The sequence below is a fragment of the Schistocerca piceifrons genome, chromosome 5, assembly GCF_021461385.2.
Source record: "Schistocerca piceifrons isolate TAMUIC-IGC-003096 chromosome 5, iqSchPice1.1, whole genome shotgun sequence".
Lineage (NCBI taxonomy): Eukaryota > Metazoa > Arthropoda > Insecta > Orthoptera > Acrididae > Schistocerca > Schistocerca piceifrons.
The window spans coordinates 134,177,255-134,196,342 of NC_060142.1; the positions used below are offsets into that span (position 1 = coordinate 134,177,255).

Genomic DNA, 19,088 nt, shown 5'->3' on the forward strand with positions numbered 1-19,088 from the left:
GATGGAGATTGGAATACATCCAACAAGTTATTCATATTGTTGTGTAGTAGTCAGGGAGGAAGATACAAGAGAAGAAACCATGACAGTCAAGATCAAACTAGTCTGAAGACTCAAGCAGTCCCCAGCAAAAGAAACAGGGCAGCTAAATTACAGACATCTACCCACAGGCGTGTAACATCTTGTTTTGTCCAGACAATGGCCCTCCATCGCTGCATCGGCTCTCAGGTATTAGAGAGCCATCCTGACTCATAGCCACTTCACTGCCACCAATAACCCACATAGATTGATCGAATCTCGGTCAAAGGTACGCACTTCTTCCTCTGTAACGCAAAAAATACTTCAATGGGACGGGGCTCATGTGATCTGTGAGGATACATCATCACACTCTTGACAGTAGAGTGTTTCTCATACCGCTATGAATCATCTCAGGAGCAACAGCATGCTCTAGAACACCTCCGGAGCGATAGCGCGCTAGATTGTCTTGTTGAAGGTACAGGACACCTTAGATGTGCTGTAGATGAACCAACAGATATACATTATTGGACAGTAGATACACGTATCATGGGCTGCTGAGAGCAGATGGTACATGTAGCATGAGCTCCTTTTCATCCCATGTTAACGACCCCCACACGAGAACAGTCCCCTACCTGTCTGAAAGTTGCCCTATTGGCACGTCGACTGCATCGTTCAGTGTGGTTCACGAGGTAACCGTAGCTACGGGTGTGAACGAACGTGTGCCGTGACTCACCAGTACAAGGGTGCTTTCCAATGTGCTCCCAACATCCCATGCCCGTGTCTCTGCAATTCGACCTACAGTGAGCAGAAGTGCCTTTGTTGGTCAAGACTCCTGCATTCTGCGGGTTGGGGCAACTAAGGCCATCCGAAATACATCCAGAAGAAGATGAAAGCGGGGTGTAGTGCGTTATCAGTCAAGGAGCAGAGTAAAAATGTTGTCTCGTAGAAGAATGTGTGATTAGGTGAATGACGAACACTAACTTCACTTAACGAAGGTTTATTCAGCACTTGGACATACAAGGGCGCGAAGCGAACTGCCTATGGCCAGAACACATGCAGTATATATAGAGTTACAGAACATTCCAGTACAATGATTCTTGAGATTTGTGGATACTTTTAGAATGTATTCGAACCGAATATAGAAATTAAAACTTTACACCTGAGGTGGGTGTTGAGCTCGCAACCTTCGATACAACAGTCTAGTATCACAACCACTTCACCACGGTGACTGCAACGTTGCTTCCTCCTTAATAGGAAAGTGTCTCCGTTTTACGTCCTCCTAGTCCGGGAACGAGTCATTGGTCCTGCGTACTCCGATCTTCTTATAACTTCCTTTGCTGCTACGCTTGTAACTCCATTATCGATTGTAAGAAGTTTATACAGTGTAATTATGTGTATGTAACTATGAAGTGATTGTTCGGTACTAGTTAAGATCTTTGAATTGTCTGAGGGAAAGTGGAAGTCTATGAAGTATATATTGCAAAAACTTAATAATGTTTAAAACTAGTGAAACTTTATAAAATATGTATGCTGGCAAAAGAGAAATTGTACTTTTAATACTGGTTCATACTTATAAAAGTAGGTTTATATAAAGGAAAAGGTGTAGGGAATTCACTAACTACCTTAAATTGTCATTTCACATCCTCTGACTGATTTAAGGCAAGCATAATTTGAGATATCTTGGCGTCCTTCTGCCGCTCAGCAGAGACAGTTACTAACTTCATCAAAGTCTTGATGGTCTTGCATAGGGTTTCTTGAGAGAGAGACCGCATCTTGGTGTGTTCTTTTGTACACTATTGTAATGTCATACTCTTGAAGACGTAGTGCCCACCTGGCGAGTCGTCCTGTTGGATCCTTAAGACCTGCCAACCAACAAAGTGAATGATGGTCTGTAACAACTGTGAATGACCTTCCATAGAGACAGTGTCGAAATTTGCACATGGCCCAGATCACACGAAGACATTCTGGTTCTGTAGTTGGGTAGTTTCTCTCGGCTTTTGTAAGTGTCCTAGAAGCATAGGCTTCTCTTTTCCATCCGAAATTTGCCCCAGAACAGCACCGGTCCCATACCCATTGGCATCTGTGTGTAGTTGTGTAGGTGCTATCTCATCACACAGACCAAGTACAGGGTCAGTCGTCAGAGCATTTCGTAGCACTTCGAAAGAATCTTGTTGAGCACCACCCCAGATAAATTTAGCATCGCCTTTTAACAGCTCTTGGAGTGGCCTGGCTTTGATACAGCAGTCTTATATAAAACGACGTTAATAAGAATATAATCCGAGGAAGCTTATCACATCTCTAATGAGTTTAGAAATAGGAAATTCCGTTATAGATCGCACCTTTTCTGGGTCTGACCGCACACCTCCGTTTGCCACAAGGTGTCAAAGCATTTTGATTTCTTTTGCTGCAAAGAGACATTTTCTCGGATTATGTTTCAGTCCGCATTATTGGAGACACTTAATAACGGCCCTCAGTCTTTTTATGTGTTCATAAAATGTTTCTGAGAACACTATAATGTCATCCAAATAACAAAGACACATCTTCCGTTTCTTGTGACTTAGAAGACTATCCATCATCCGTTCAAAAGTTGCTGGTGCATTATACAAACCAATCGGCATTACCTTAAACTCATACAGGCCCTCAGGGGTGATGAATGCAGTTTTCTCACGATCAGCCTCACCTACTTTGATTTGCCAGTATCCCGAGTACATGTCCATGGTCGAGAAAAACTTAGCCCCCTTCAGACAATCTAGTGTATCGTCAATTCGTGGAAGAGGGTAAGCGTCCTTTTTAGTTATCTTAGTAAGCTTCCTGTAATCAACACAAATGCGCCAACTGCCATCCTTCTTCCTGACTAGGATCCCTGGTGACGACCATGGGCTCTGCAAAGGCTGAATGATGTCATTCTTCATCATTTTCTCTACCTCGTCGCGAATTATTCGACGTTCCGTTGCTGACACACAGTGTGGTCTCTGGCCTATTGGTTGATGGTCCCCAGTGCTAATCCGGTGTTTCACCGTTGATTTGCCTAATTTGCTCTTCACCTGTGGATTGAAGCATTCAGAGGACTCTTGAAGAATGGCAAGTAGCTTCTTCAGTTCTTTCTTTGTGAGATTTGGTGATAGTCGAGCTAGAAGATCTTGTCTCGTAGTGGTGGCGCTAATTTCGCCCACAGACTCATCATGGGAGGTTTCTGTGACGCTCAGCTGTTCTGCAATTAACGGCTGAGCGTTTGCTACGCACATACGTCTTGGAAGGGTCTGCGGTTCTCGGCGACAGTTAACTATCCACAATTCACCGAATCCGTTCTTAAAAGGAACGACAGAGGCTGGGATGACCAAGTTATTCTTCAGTGGTATGCTTCTCTTACATTCCACTACAAGATCAATGGTTGATGTATGAAACATGACAGTTACCTTTCTAGCGCTGACAGCGGGAATGACCATTTCATCCAGCACACATAGTCTTCACACACTCGGATGCGCATCTTCCTGCCCACAGTATCTCGTCTCGTCTAGCATAATCTTTGAGCTATCACACTCTATAATTGCTTGAGAAGCTTTGAAAAAGCCTCATCCAAGAATGACGTCATGATTACACTCTTGTAAGACGATGAATTCTAAGGGTTGTGTATGGCCACTTATACCCTCACGAATGGTACATCTTCCAGTAGTTTTTAAATATTTCCCATTAACCACCTTCAGCAGCGAGATTTTGCTGTTGACGAATACGGTTTTCTGCAACTGGCGACGGTACTTCTCCGAAATGACTCAATATGATGCTCCCGAGTCCACAAGAGCTTGGGTTCGATGTCCATCCACGAGGATATCGACGCAGTTTCCTATCATTTTTGTCGTTATCGGTGGCAGAGGATATTTCTCTTCGGCGGCTTCACCTCTAAGGAAGGTCACACCATTTGATTTCCAGGTTGGGGCGGCTAGGTGATCGGCTGGAGCTTCTAAAAGGCAACGGAGACCTTGATCGGCGTGTTGGGGAGCGTCCTCTCCAGCGGTTACCTTGCAGCGATGGTGACCTACGTCGTCCTGCACCCACATCTTCTCGTTCATCTCCGTCACCCCGCAGTTGGGGTCGGCTAAGATCGGTCTGCTGTTTTCTGGCGCGGGCGTCATCAAATATCCGCCACCTTTCTCGACAACAGCGCATCACATGTCCCGGTCGTCCGCAGTGGAAACATACTGGTTGGTCATCCTGTGTCCTCCAGACTTCAGTCTTCCTTGGAGGTCAAACAGGTTCCTCATTCGGCATTGTAGGAACGTAACGTCCCCTGGGTCTTGACTTTTTCACCGTTTTAACGAGTAATGAAGGGCGAGAGATTGGATTCAATGTCTGACCCACTTCCTCCCTTATGACCTTCTTGAAGCGTCTCGTTTTTTTGCTCGCTGTGCAATCCAAGTGCCTTCTGAACTTCCTCTCTCACTATCTGACGAAGAACACTTGTCAAATCATTTCCTTCCTCCATCAAAGACATCGATATGACGTTTGGGAGCCGCTCTAACTTCTTGCGTGTAATTCTTTTTTGGTGCATTGTCTCGATATACTGGCGCCATTTTATGAAGTCGTCTGTGTCGAAACTTCCTTCAGGAGTAGGGCTTGATACATGTCCTCAACACCCTTCATGAGATTTGCAACCTATCTTCCGTTCTAGGATCCACTATTTTACACAGCTCCAAGATGACTTGAATGCAGGATGCTGTAGTTTCTCCTGGACGCTGTGCCCTGCACTTCAATTTATCTTCAGCCTTGCACTTCTGTCGTTGTGTATCGCTGAAATACTTGCGCAGTTCCGCCTCGAATACTTTCCAGCTTGTGAACTTCTCCTCGCTGTTCTCTTAGCATTGCTTGGCAGTGCCCTCGATGTAGAAAAATACGTTAACCAATCACACGGTGTCATTTGTTAAATTTGGCTATACGCTCATATACCTTCAGCCATTTGTTTGGATCTTGGCCATCGTCACCAGAGAACCTGGAAGGATGTCCCATGTGGTGGTACACAGTTACTGTCATCGTAACGTCCTCTTCTTCTTCTGTCTCCGATAGATTGCGATCTGTTGAATATGGCTCGAACTCGGGATTCTCGCCACGTAGATGGCGGCTCTGTCGTGGCTTGATGGGAGCCACTGCGTCGTCGATAAAGTGAGCTATCACAAGTTCCAATACCCAGCGTCTCCACCAGAATAATTCCACGTAGAAGAAGGTGTAAATAAATGAATGACGTACACTAACTTCTCCTAACGAAGGTTCATCCAGCTCTTGTACATACAAGAGCGCGGAGCGAACTGCCTCCGGCTAGAACACGTACGGTATATATACAGTTACAGAACATTAGAATACAATGATTCTTGAGATTTGTGGATACTTCTAGAATGTATTCGAACCGAATATAGAAAATAATGTTTTTCAGTTCAGGAGAGCGTTGAACTCACGACTTTCCATGTAACAGTCTACTATCATAACCACTATGCCACGGTTTCTGCGAAAATATGAAACTGCGGTTGCTCAATGCGTCGAATTTTCGGGAAAACGTAAGTCGCCCGTAAGTTTTCACTTACGTAGTTGCCGAATTATGAAGCTGATTTATTTTTATTAGTTTACCCTACTGAGGACCACACGAAATGACTTACATCTTCGTATTTTCTTTCCAGCAGTTTTTTTTCCCTTTCCCTATATTGTTGTCTGGTTTCTTCTGACCATATTGCACTTGCATTTTTCTCCGTTTTCGCCAGGAACGCTTTAAAGATTTTAGTTTTATTCTAAAATTTTCTCTTTTTTAAATTTTTTTCTCCGTTATTTCCTTTTTTTCGGGTCTTCTTTAACTTCTTTGATCCACATCATTGACGTTCCATAGTTTCTGTCACCCGTTAGGCAGTACTAAACGAAAGTGCTTCAGCCAGGGTTGGAAAGAAACTTCAGTTTTTCTTGCCTGTATTAAATTCTGTTCCAGGTTATTAGACTGCATTGACCATATAGATATTTAATTTATGTAGCCTTTTTCACTCTTTCATATTACGTTTCCTTATGTTTCGGTGCTTCCATCCCGTCTGTCACATACTTTGTTCTTACAAAGATATCCATAGCCTGCTTGAGAAAATATCGCTTGTAGGACATTTATGTGTATTGTTGCTTCTTCTATAGATTCAGCTAAGATGGAAAGATCGTCTGCAGAAGCCAAACAATCAATAATCCTCAGATTATCACCCTCTCTCCGGGTTATGATTTTTTGAATTCTTTCTTCTTCTGTTCATTTACTCAACGTCTGGCCACCTTTTCTGGCACACAATTGAACTTGTAGGGCCACGAGCCATTTTACACCATTTTTGAACTCAAAATGTTTGAAGATTTCACCTAAAAATTTAAGTTAACATTTTATATTTATCAGTGTGCCTTTTATTATTGCAGATGATTTGTTATCACTCCTACCACTCCTACAACGTTTGAGGACTACACAATTAATTAATGATTTTCATTCAAATTCTTCTGTAATTGACTGTAAATTTCAGATTTAAAATTTGTACCACGCAGGATTGTCCTTTTCTAAATCAAAGTTGGTACTCTCCCAATTGCTGACTCTTTTAGCTTTCCAGTCCCTTTTGTAATTCATTTGAAAGAAATTTGCTTGTTACTGATAAGTTTCCAGGGTCAATAGAATGACTTAATGACTTTTCCCATTCTTCTGGTGTAGCTTCCGCTTGCCAGATATTTTGAAAGACACCATGTAGCTTCTTTATTGTCCCAATATCTGCAGTTTTCTACATTCCCATGCTGGGTGCCTTTTTTCTTTAATGTTACTTTGTATTTCAGTCGTGCTTGGTGGTTATTATTTTCTGTAAATACAGTCCAGATTTTATTCGAGAAATTTTTTGTTTACTATTTAACTAATTGTTGAAATAATTTGTTAGTATTTCGCAGTTTACTTGGGTCCTTAGGGCTAATTTTCCATCTTTACTTTTGAAGCTGAAAGTAGATGGTAATTTGGAGGGTTTGTTTAAAAGTTTTGTCGAAGTTCCTGATATTGTTCTGTTAGAAGTCTTCCTGAGTCAGTGATACCTGGTTCCCTTCAAACCTCCTTTTATGTGTCCTTATCTTGTTTTATTTTTGACACCTTTGCTGTCTGAAGCTAATACATTCCACACTGGTTTCTGGCGGAGTGCCAGACCGTTTTCTAAGCAGTGATTCATCTTCACGGTGTTCATTTCGCATCAGTGTTTTTTGTGTCTTATTAGTGGTGCTGTTTCATGGGCTATTATAACTACTTTTGTTTTATTCTCTTCTGGGTTTAGCTTTGGCCTTGCCTGAATTATATGTTTGCTGACATTTACTACAGTGAGACAGATGGCAAGGTGCCTTCTAACGCAACGACAGGACAGTGGTTTGCAATGTTGTTATCCTATTATTATTTGATCATATTCCACACAATTCCTCTTGAAGAACATTCAAGTGCCACGGAAAAACTATAGAGTTTCATTTAGAAAAGTCTGGGTCATAAATTACCAGGTATAAAAAAATGTTCAGTTGAATGACGATGTATGTGGTGAAATAGACTTTCCTGCGAATCAACTCAGCAACGTGTATGAAAACATCACCTTCGCCAAAGAAAATGAAAATAATAATAGCATTACAATTATGAATAAAAATCAGAAATACCAGTTCGGTATATTCAGGGAATGAACAGCCCTGATGTAAGTATTAACAATAGTTCTTGTCAGCCATATCAACATAAAACATCATATTATAGAACAATGCTGAAGCAGATCCTTAAGGTACCACGTGACAGAAAAGAGGAACTAAAATAAATTAATATTATTAAACCAGTAACGAGGAACAATGGTTACAGCCCTCCCCTTTTTGGACAAATTTTTGGATATAATAAAAACTAAACACAACACATCTATTGCATCATTGTTGCCACTACAATCTGCCAAATCCACCACAAAACGTGCTCTATGTCCTTTCTCGGAAAGATTGTTCTATAAGAGAGCCAATCTCCTCAAAAGTATAAATAACAGAATATGTTTTTTCATTAACAATAAGCTGCAGCACCAAGCTATTCCTGAAATGTACTTCCCTTTATTCCCATAAGGAAGCAGGCATATGCAAACTACTATGTGAATCCTGCCCAAAATACTACATTTATCGGATAGGCAGAAGCTTCAGCATAAGGTTTAGGAAGTAAGTCAATGCAGTTTGGCTAAACATTTTAAGGAAAAACACCTTGGCTGTTCGCATTGCTGAATGTTCTGTGCAAAGTACTGAAAACAACCTGCAGATTCTTCACTATGCAGACAAGGACAGTATTATGAGTATCCTGAAGAAACAGAAATATTTCCAAATAAAAGCATGTTAGGACAAACATCCTCAATGAACAAACTAAACTGGCTAACAATCATTTTATAAAATACTTCCAAAACAACACTCTCTCACAAGACACAAAAATAAATTTTGTGAATTGGTAACACAGAAATGTACCTCATATATTTCTAACATGATTTCTACGTGATAAAAGTTAAGTGTTGGAACTATTTTCATTATAAAGGATTATTTCATATGTGTTCTAAAAGACAAATATGTTAAATTTTTCTGCTGCATAGCGGTTATTTACCTTAGTGAAAACATATCCTTGTTAATGAGATATCTTTCACCTCATATCTGATACCTAACGTAAACAATGAATATTTTTGCGTCCAAGTGTCTTTGTAAGCTTTCAGAACATATGAATTGTATGTAAAATCGGATTATCTGTTGTAATAGAGCTAATGGTCATCCATGTTCTACTCTGTGCTTTCGTGGTGTTATAACACCAGGATACGTCGAACATGATACTACTGCACTTTACACGTAAAATAATAAAAATGTAAAATAACAGAAATGCAAGGCTTTAGAGTTATCAAGGCACACTCATTTCAAGTACTTGTTCTAAACAACTCTTATTCAATTTCCAAATGTTATTTTTTTCACATCCTTTATGAATATTGGTCCGTTAATATATTTTCACAAGTGGGTAGCACGGCACGCAAAACAAACAATATCTGACTAGCAGTTCATCCTGCAAAGCAGCTATATCGGATGATGGGCAAAAGTTTGAAGCCTTTAGTGTCCAAAAACAGTACAATGTGTTGAATAAGAAGATCATTAACTTGTTGCTTGGTAACTGCTCTATAGCACATAGTACTTGAAAAGCCAGGGAGCTTCAAGTGCCTCATACCTCATGTGTGTATTGTTTGACCATGACTGGGTCTACTGATGCCGCCCATCCCGCTCTCAACTGTGAGCTAGACGTACAGTAGACCTTCTGGACATCCGGTCACATTACAAAACAAATTGATCGATTCGTCATAGGGTTAGGAATACTATAATTTCAACACAATTTCAAATTGTTCATGAGTGAAAAAATTGCGGTGACACAAGATGACCACAGCGATACTAAGCACAAAGACTACTCATATGTTTATGGGAGACACGCAAGACTGGTGAAAATCAGACACAGGTAAGGAAGAGCAGTATGCAAGGCCAAACGTTAGACATGCTAGACATGTGAAACGAAAGGTGTAGTCTTAAAACAAGAATTGATTTCACGGGTTAGCGTTGTTCTGTGTTGTTTACGTGACTTGTAGGCGAACAAAGTACTAGCAACAAGGCGAGGACGCAGAAACCCCCGTCTGACCTGGAGATCTAAGGCTGACCTGTGACCTAACGCTACACTAATATCTGCGCAAATCTCAGTGCCAGCATGTGACTAGAAACAACGTTATGGCACAGATAAAGTAAATTTAAAAATTTCAGTGGATCATTTGGTGTTGGGGATGGACAACAATCACTGCGGATGAACAGTGTGAAATAACGCTCCAGATATCTATTCGGGACAAACGAAGGGGCGTTGTACCGCCTTTGATTGTCCTACTGCGCGAGTGTAACCGACCTGTTGCCGCCGCATCTACTCAGTTTCTACGACTGTTCAGAAATGAGATAGTGTAGCAGTTCTCCACCATTCGGATTTTGTAGCAAGTGACTAACACACTGAAGCTTCCTGACACATTAAAACAGAAGTCCAGGCTGAGACATTTCCCTTTCGTGAGTAAGTGTTCACATACTGAGTTGTACAAGCACGACTTATGACAAATCCTCACAGCTTTTCTTGCCTTCGAAACTAGCTTTGAGTGAAAGGCAGAGACGAAATTCATTTGAACATGAGCCACCACAGTCATATATGACAGAAGTAATCGATACAAACAAAACAAAATGGCTCTGAGCACTATGGGACTTAACATCTATGGTCATCAGTCCCCTAGAACTTAGTACTACTTAAACCTAACTAACCTAAGGACATACAAACAAAAGTGAAGGTAAAATAGTATTGCCACCTAACTGTACGCTGCTCTATATGTGGTGATATTCTGGAACAGTATGGTCTACTAAAGACGTGATACTATATCTCACACTACTAACTTATGGTTATTTTAGAACACTATCCCCGGCATTTCAGTCACCAGAAGGATCACCATCGATGATCAGGGGCTCCTTTTTGGAGAAAAGAAACAGCTACTCCTCTGAGTGACGGATTACATAAACTTTATCATGTCAAGAAACTCGGAGAGTGAATTTGAAACAACTGTGGTCCTAAAAGTGGGTTGCCGTATCAAAGACTAAAAGTGATCCAACAAAAGAAATACTTTGTTCATGGTGGTTTTGATTTGATAGTCATACGAAAATGTAGTAATCAAAATAAAAAGGATTTCAGCCCTTTCTATATCAAATTGTCCGTTTAACAGTGACTGCAGTATAGAATTCACAACATAGATAAATTACTGGAGACTGGCAAAATACTGAGAGGAAGATAAAAGAAAAAAAGAAAAAAGGAAATCAGACAGTGAAAGGATGAGACGGGCAAGGAAAGATTAATGGACAGGGATAACTGCAAAGAGAGAAGTTAATTGCAGAAGAGGAATTTTGATAAAGTGGGTAAATCGACTCACTAACCCAAGAAGATGCTGTAGCTGATAATGATGTGGATGAAAGAGTTGGCGAAGCTGGTGAGAAGGATCCCAGCCGCCACAAAGCAGCCCCCGCTGAAAGCCACTTGACGTACACTGAATTTCTTCAGCAATGGCCCCGTGAGAAGACCTGAAAAATATGTACATAGTTACATTTAGAAACTTTCTACGTAAAAAGTATTCATTATTTCCTATTATGTGACGGCAGTTACCAATTACCATGAAAGTAGTCCGCCCCCGGTAGCTGAGTGGTCAGCGCGACAGACTGTCAATCCAAAGGGTCCGGGTTGGATTCCCGGCTGGGTGGGAGAATTTCTCCGTTCAGGGACTGGGTGTTGTGTTGTCCTAATCATCATCATTTCATCCCCATCGACGCGCAAGTCGCCGAAGTGGCGTCAAATCGAAAGACTTGCACCAGGCCAGCGGTCTACCCCTCGTCACACGACATTTCATTTACCATGAAAGTGTGAAGAACTTCGATTAAATTTCACAATTAGTTTTGTTGAGAATGGTTGTTTGCTATATTTACTGGGCTTACAACACACAGATGCACGTGAGCGTCGCTATCAACATGGCAGTAAACGGGGCAGTAGCCGACTGGCGAATACGCAGCCTGCCGTCTGTTCGCTGCACACGGAACTACAGCAGTTGGAAAAAAATATGGAACCACAAAATCACAACACATTAATATGACGAATACGGTGCAGGAAAACCGCTGTCATTCAAAACATCTTCAATCGTCTCTTAATGGATAAGTACAAATCCTATATGATTTCGAAGGGAATTTTATTATATTCTTAGTGCAAAATTGTGGCACCTTGAGGTGACGATGATGTGGGATGACGATCGCACATCCTTCCCTGCAGAGGAGACCACTAAGGCTCAATAATACTGAAATACAGTGACTGTGATGACAAGGGGAAATGAGAAAATCAACCTTATGCTCAACAAGCCAGTTGTGGACCATGTCAGCTCCTGAACAGGGGCTCTGTCATCTTGGAAAACAGCATCCTCTTGAGGAACAAATATTTTACCAAGGCACCGACCTGAAAATCCCAGATGGTTACACAGACCTCGATAGTTCAAAAATGGCACTGAGCACTATGGGACTTAACATCTGAGATCATCAGTCCCCTAGAACTTAAAACAACTTGAACCTAACTATCCTCAGGACACCACACACATCCATGCCAGAGGCAGGATTCGAACTTGCGACCGCGCGATTCCGGACTGAAGCGCCTAGAACCGCTCGGCCACGGCAGCCGGCGCTTCGATAGTAATGTGACCTTGCAAAGTACCGGTGGGGTCCAAGAAATGGCATTATATGGCTGTGCAAACCATCTCCAAACTCCCCCCATGTTTAGTTCTTGGGATATAAACACGGCCTGATGGAAACAGTGTAAAATAACACTCGTCCGACGGAAACGACATTTTTCCATTGGTTCACTGTTCAGGTTTAATGGCTTCTTCACTGAGTTTTCCTGTTACGGACATTTGTATCACTGATGAGTGGTTCTGAAATTCGGGTTCGTCTTGAAATTCCCTCCTAATTGAGCACCCTTCGTGTTGTTTTGGTGTTGACAGGGTTCGCCTCACAATCATTCAAAATACACTTTCATCTGCTTTGTGACTTAGTAGATGATATTTTCCCACTTTTCCTGTATGCGGTGTAAATCTTCAATACGATGCCTCTTGAAACACCAACATTTTGGTTCCCCTGGTTACAGAAGCACCCACCATATCCGTCGTGAAACACCAAACACTTTGGTTCCCTTGGTTACAGAAGCACTCACCACATGAGCACCAACCATTTTCCTACATTCCAATTCGGTTAGCTCTTGCATAATGCACTCACATCTATACACAACACTTCTCTGACCGCTACTAACATTTCCAACGTACTGTGGACATTGCGGAGATGCCGTTAGTGGTCAAACTCAACAGCGCAACCTGTAGGCTTGGGCAGCACCTGAATTGATGTTGGAGCATGCTTTTCTCATAGAGTTTCCATATTTTTGTCCAACTCCTCTACGTCGACAAGAGCCATTAATGTTAACCGATTATGACTGCCCTGTTATTAGGAGTTGGTATTTCAGCTGTGTTATGTTGTCAATCGAAAGTCGTGACTAATGAATTTGGTTTTGTTCCGTTTCTCAAATTCTTCCTTTTCTTTACTCCTCGTTGACACAAAGGGCGTATTTGTCCGCAATCTCACTATAAAAGCTTTCACCAGATATTTTGTTTCGTTTTCGTTTTATTTAGCATGACAAGGATAGGGCTTTCAGGTCCTCCAACACTTGATAGTCGAGAACTGTAAGAGTCTAAAACTTTTTTCCCTTAACCTTTTAGAAAAGATTGGTGAAAGTCTGCAACTGTAAGAATAATATATCCTTGGAAATCGCTTTTTCAGCAGCCAGAAACGATTTCCTCTTATTTAATTCTTTCACGAAGGTTTTCGGCAAATAATTCCCATTTTCAAGTGCGTTTTTCTGTATACTGTCCTGTTTGCGTGTGATGTTTTCGATGTATGAGCTGCAGTATTAATTGTTGCCTTTACTGTAATATATAAACAACGTGCAATTTTATAATTAATTGTGAACATAACGTGCGATTTTATAATTATGACTCTTTATGCGTAGCTAATATCGAATTTGCGAAAAAATATTTTTATATACGATTTCTAGTAGTCTCCCGATACAGACATTCACACATATTAAACATCTCTCACACAACTGAAAATTCATGGTACATGTTGCAAAACGTTAACGTACAATAACAAGTACTCACGAAGATACTTTGCGTATAACTGTTGACGCAAAAGGTCGTGCGCAGAGAACGTATACTATTACATAGGCCAGAGGTTTTTTTATGGGAATCATCATTTGCTTTTATCACAGTCCACGAAAAACGGTCGTGAAAGTGCAAAGGGCAAAAGAATGTAACATTCTGACAGTTTAGCGATGTTCTAGCTCTGCAAGAGCCTGGCATATAGTAACAGTAGAATGGCTTGATTTCACTCAGAAATTGCTGTTTTTAATGTTGCTACTTCCAAATTTCCCAGCCACTGAAAGCGGAGGAGTTTTTCCGATACCATTAGGAAAATGTTGTCAAACCAACACCCCTCTTCCTGTTAACGTTGACATATAATATCTGAGATAATGCAATGTATACAGTTCACAGTAACCAAGTAGTAATCGTATCATCGAAAACACGAGAAATGAACTACGATCTGACGTGTTAAAGTTCAAAAGGGACTGCTTATGAGTATATCCGAACACTTGTCACGTACCTTCTGATGCTTTGCGCCTGTTGTAATTCGTTTCTAGGCTTTTTTTTTACAAATATCAGACTCATTTTAATACACTCAGAAGTAAGCAAAATTTTTATATTCTTGGACATCAGGTGCTATTTACAAAAGATCATTTGTCATTGTCCTTGCTCTTATGCCTTCCGTGAACTTCTGACCTTTATCTGCTCTGCTTTCCAGGTATCAAAATATATGTATTCCTTCTAGATTCACTTTCCCGGCTGTATAATTCATCCCACTAGCATATTCACCTGTGACGCTTTCTTCTCCCTGCAGTCCATATCTAACGCTACAGCTAGCACACCTCCTAATATATTTAGAGCGAAACCCAAGCTGTCCACTTTAGACTACCTCTGATGCGTCATCAATGACTCGTATTGTGCTAATTTAGTGTCCTTGACGAAATACAACAGTGCTTTAATGCCCTCATTCACTTCTCAATCGACAAATGAACGTGAGCGGTGAGAACGAACTTACCTCACACCTTTTCTAGTTTTGATTTCTTATACAAATCCGTGAGTACAGACTATTCTAACTCGCTTTCCATCTCCCTCTCTGTTACTGAGACAACACTATCCCAAAACTGTAAGAAGCATTTCAATACTGATAGATCATCTGCATTTTCAGTGTGCTTCTGTATTCCATATACTCAATACACAATCCATTCACAGCATGTTTACATACACCAGCCGTTTGAGGACGCTTCAGTAGCGGCGTTTCAAAAAACGGTGGGAGTATCGTAAGCCATTGTCTTGGGCACCGTTTTTATCTTATCTACAGATTTCATACAAAAATACCCTCTGCATAAAATACCAGTGTACATATACCGTGGACGGCCTGTAGCATCATTTCTGTTGACTGCGTGTGATCTATATTTGTAACCCGTTTGTTATTGTACGTTCCAGTTTTGCAACGTGTACTGTGCACAGAAATACGCTCTCATCACCCTAAAAAGCAGTCAGAGTGCTTTGCTGTTGTGATACCTGACTTTAAAACTTCTTACGCCTTGTGGAAAACGCGTGACGTCATCCATTGACTGGTTTCTTGTTTTCAGACCACAGAGATACTAGTGCGTATTACTTCCTGTCACAAAACTAGATGAACAACAGTCTTTACAGGCTTTGAACGGGTTTCCATTATAAAACATTAGTCTTTATAGAATTTGAATGTCATATCGGCAGGTTTCCTCCTGTCTCTGTGTCCTGTCGATTTGTCTATAACAGCTACACCTCACACACAATCCTAATCCCAAGGTTTCCGTCAAGTTCTGTATGACAAAGTGAAATATGTTGGTACTTCATCGAACTCATTGACCCTGACAAGCAACGACCTGACTTCTACATTTGCAGGAAGTAGGTGATTGCCTCGTACCGCACTGTTTGCCTTCAATTCTGGTATATACTTCTGGTAAACATGTTTTGGGTCCATTTCACTTTTAACCCTTGGATGTGTGACAGGGCCTTTAAGGTCAGAGAGTTAATCAACCATGCGTTTAATCATATTAAAATTACACATAATTTAACCTTATCTTATGTAATCCTTAAAAATATGTATAGAACTAAGAAACATGATAAAATTGTATTTAATATAGCAACGATTGTATGAAAAAGCGTATTGTAAATGCTATGCACATAATATGTGAAGAGGAATTTTCAGACATGGTGTAATCTAATTCTTTAGCAAGCGATATTCTGCCAATCTTTGAATTTTGTTACGTGTGGTATTTTTATACTGGCTCACCCACTAGACTAGCAAGAACAATAATCGACTTTCTGCTCATTTCTGAAGTCGAAAGAAGTGAAAGGAATTTCTTTCATAGCTGATGTAAATAATTATGTTAGTTACTTTCTGTGTTTTTCTTCCTTCTCTTTTTCTCTGACAAAGTAACTATATAGACTTCCTTTCCAACCGAAACGTTCGTTTCTTACAGTATGGAATCATCTAGCAGTTCTCGAATAAAGCAACCTGCTTATACAATGAATGTAGATGGTCCCAACTCTTCAACGATTGTTTCTGAATGGTTGGACGAATGTGAATCTAGTATTGCTTCTGAAGATGAAATTGATCCTGCTTATAGGCTTATGTCGGGCAGCTCAGAATCTAAACAAAGTAGTGATGAATTCTGGATTGTAAATAACGTAGGCTTACCAAGGATAGACTAGCCTACTAATGCAGCGTAGCCTGAAAATTCACATAACATAGCAAGTACACCTCAGCTTGCAAACACAAATATTATACCAAGCACAAACCAGCCTGAAAATGCAAGTAACGTAGCAAGTTCAGCCAAGTCTGCAAACTTTTTTATCGGACACACTGAGACTCGGTGAAGAAAAGGACCACCTCCTTCTAGCAGAACGCTTAATCATAATATAATGAAAGTTTCCCCACGTCCTTTTAGGGGAACAAATACACAAACGCCAAAAGACGCTTGGAGTTACGTCATCACAAATAAAGTTGTTAATGAAATAGTTCATTGCCCAAATCTGGAATGACGACGCTCAGCAGCTATAATGTGACAAACGTGGAAATCAACACATTTTTTGGAATGCTCCTATTAACTGGCAGTTACAGATGCTGGAATGTTCCTATAAGAAAATTATTCCACGACTCAACTGGGAGTCCTGTTTATATGGTAACTCTGTCTATAAAGAAGTTTGAAGAAATAAGGTTCGACGATAGACACATCCGACAAACTAGGAGCCAAGATGATAATGTGGTAGCTTTTCACAATGCGTGGGAACGATTCGTAAGCAAATGCAGAGAGAGAATATCCAGGAGAGAACACCACAATAGATGAGCAACTAGTGTTTTTCAGAGGGCGCCAAAGAACAATAAGAGTGCAGTGCTGCCACAGTTGATGAGATTCACAGAAAGAATAAACGAGAGATCGGGTGGGGATTCTCTTGACCAAAAGGTACGTACTTACACTTGCGAAAGACATACAACGAGATGTCCGTTTGTTTTATATGCTAATGTAATGGTTGGTGCAGATATAGACTCTTTCTTTTTATTCTCAAACTAACATCCACAATAACACAATGGAAAATCACGTAAAAGAAGGATTTTCTTGAAAGACTTGGCCTTAGAACTTATTCATCCACGCCAGCCGCGGTATCCGAGCGGTTCTAGGCGCTTCAGTCCGGAACCGCGCTACTGCTACGGTCGCAGGTTCGAATCCTGCCTCGGGCATGGATGTGTGTGATGTCCTTAGATTAGTTAGGTTTAAGTAGTTCTGAGTTATAGGGGACTGATGATCTCAGATGTTAAGTCCCGTAGTGCTCAGAGCCATCTGAACCATTTTTTATTCATCCACATATGGAACTCAGAATCAAAATTCCAAATTTGCAAAGACAAGTCCTGCAAGCACTGGCTAGATGTGGCCACAAAAATCACCAAGAAATGAACATCATTTATCAAAATACGTAAAGGAAGACACTGTTTGGGTCCACGTGAACTGTAAAGGAAAGTCACTCAGTGTTGTCCAAAATGTTCTACCAATGTATGCAATGAACACAGTGTGCTTGTTAGTGAAGATTGTTTACTGTAACGTGTAGACTTTTTCGACAGGCAGTGTAATCTTTATGTGGATAAAATGCTTTGTATATAAGTTTGGTTGCACCTATGTAGCGTGCAACTTAGCCCTTTTCATTTTTTCTATTTTGTATTTCGATGCCGGCCGGTGTGGCCGTGCGGTTCTAGGCGCTTCAGTTTGGAAACGCGTGACCGCTACGGTCGCAGGTTCGAATCCTGCCTCGGGCATGGATGTGTGTGATGTCCTTAGGTTGGTTAGGTTTAAGTAGTTCTAAGTTCTAGGGGACTGATGACCTCAGAAGTTAAGTCCCATAGTGCTCAGAGCCATTTGAACCATTTATTTGTATTTGGATGCTTTATGGATATTGATATGCAGTGCATCTCACCAATGTGCAATTCCTAGTTTGTATAAGTTTTAATATAAGTTATTATATGCTAAACTAATAAAGTTACCGAAGATATAACTGAAACTTATTCCATTGTAGTTAATGGCCAAATTTCTTTTAATGTTTTCTTGTTTCATACTAACTACGGATATGTTTTGTAAGGCAGTATTTATTCGTTTATAAAAGTAATTTTTTATAATAAACGCAACACGACTGAAAAATAACGATATTTATAGAAATCTCAATAACATCAAAAAGCGCTGAAAATTATTCTCAGACTTCTGTGCAAACTAACTCACTCCAATTGCAAATGAATTTCGAGCAACAGAGATTTGTTCATTTATTTTAATTTGTAATTTCTCGTATTTTGTACCCAGATACCATCCCTTTCTACCATCCATATTCTGCAGACTCTGTTTCAAGTGAAACAGGTTTCCAAAATTATTTCTGTCAATAAGACTTGAAGCAGTGTTTGCATTTCATAATAGACTCACCGGAGAACTGCATCACAGCCATCATGGTGTTCAAGATGACGGCAGCGCTGGTCGTGTTGAGGCCCAGTGACTGTAGCTTGTCTCCAAACAGCAGGCTGAAAGTTGCCACGAGGCACTGTCCGGTCATCTGGTGTGTAACACAGAAAACACGATGGTGCTGAGAATGACAATAACATGTGAAAGCAAGGCGAGTGGGATATCAAGAAGAGCCAATGAAGACCTGTAAAGATGAAAACTGCAAGAGTAGCTACCTGACTGGTACCTACAGACCACCGGCAGCAGAGTTTGCAGTTTCTTTCCTAACGCTCTTTTCTGAGTTGTATCGAAGCACTGATGTTATGAAAACTCA

The 19,088-nt window shown here is 40.7% G+C and overlaps 1 protein-coding gene across 1 annotated transcript in view; it reads right to left on the bottom strand.

Annotated features, from left to right (window-relative positions):
* LOC124798803 (monocarboxylate transporter 9-like) overlaps positions 1-18,866 on the bottom strand; it is a 66,326-nt gene extending 47,460 nt beyond the window's left edge. The window contains exons 1-2 of the mRNA XM_047262333.1: positions 18,740-18,866; positions 11,008-11,151 (exon numbers count right to left, since the gene is read on the bottom strand). Of these exons, the coding sequence (XP_047118289.1) occupies positions 11,008-11,151; positions 18,740-18,866 (271 nt within the window). The remainder of the gene's footprint in view (positions 1-11,007; positions 11,152-18,739) is intronic.
* Between the last annotated feature and the right edge of the window lie 222 nt (positions 18,867-19,088).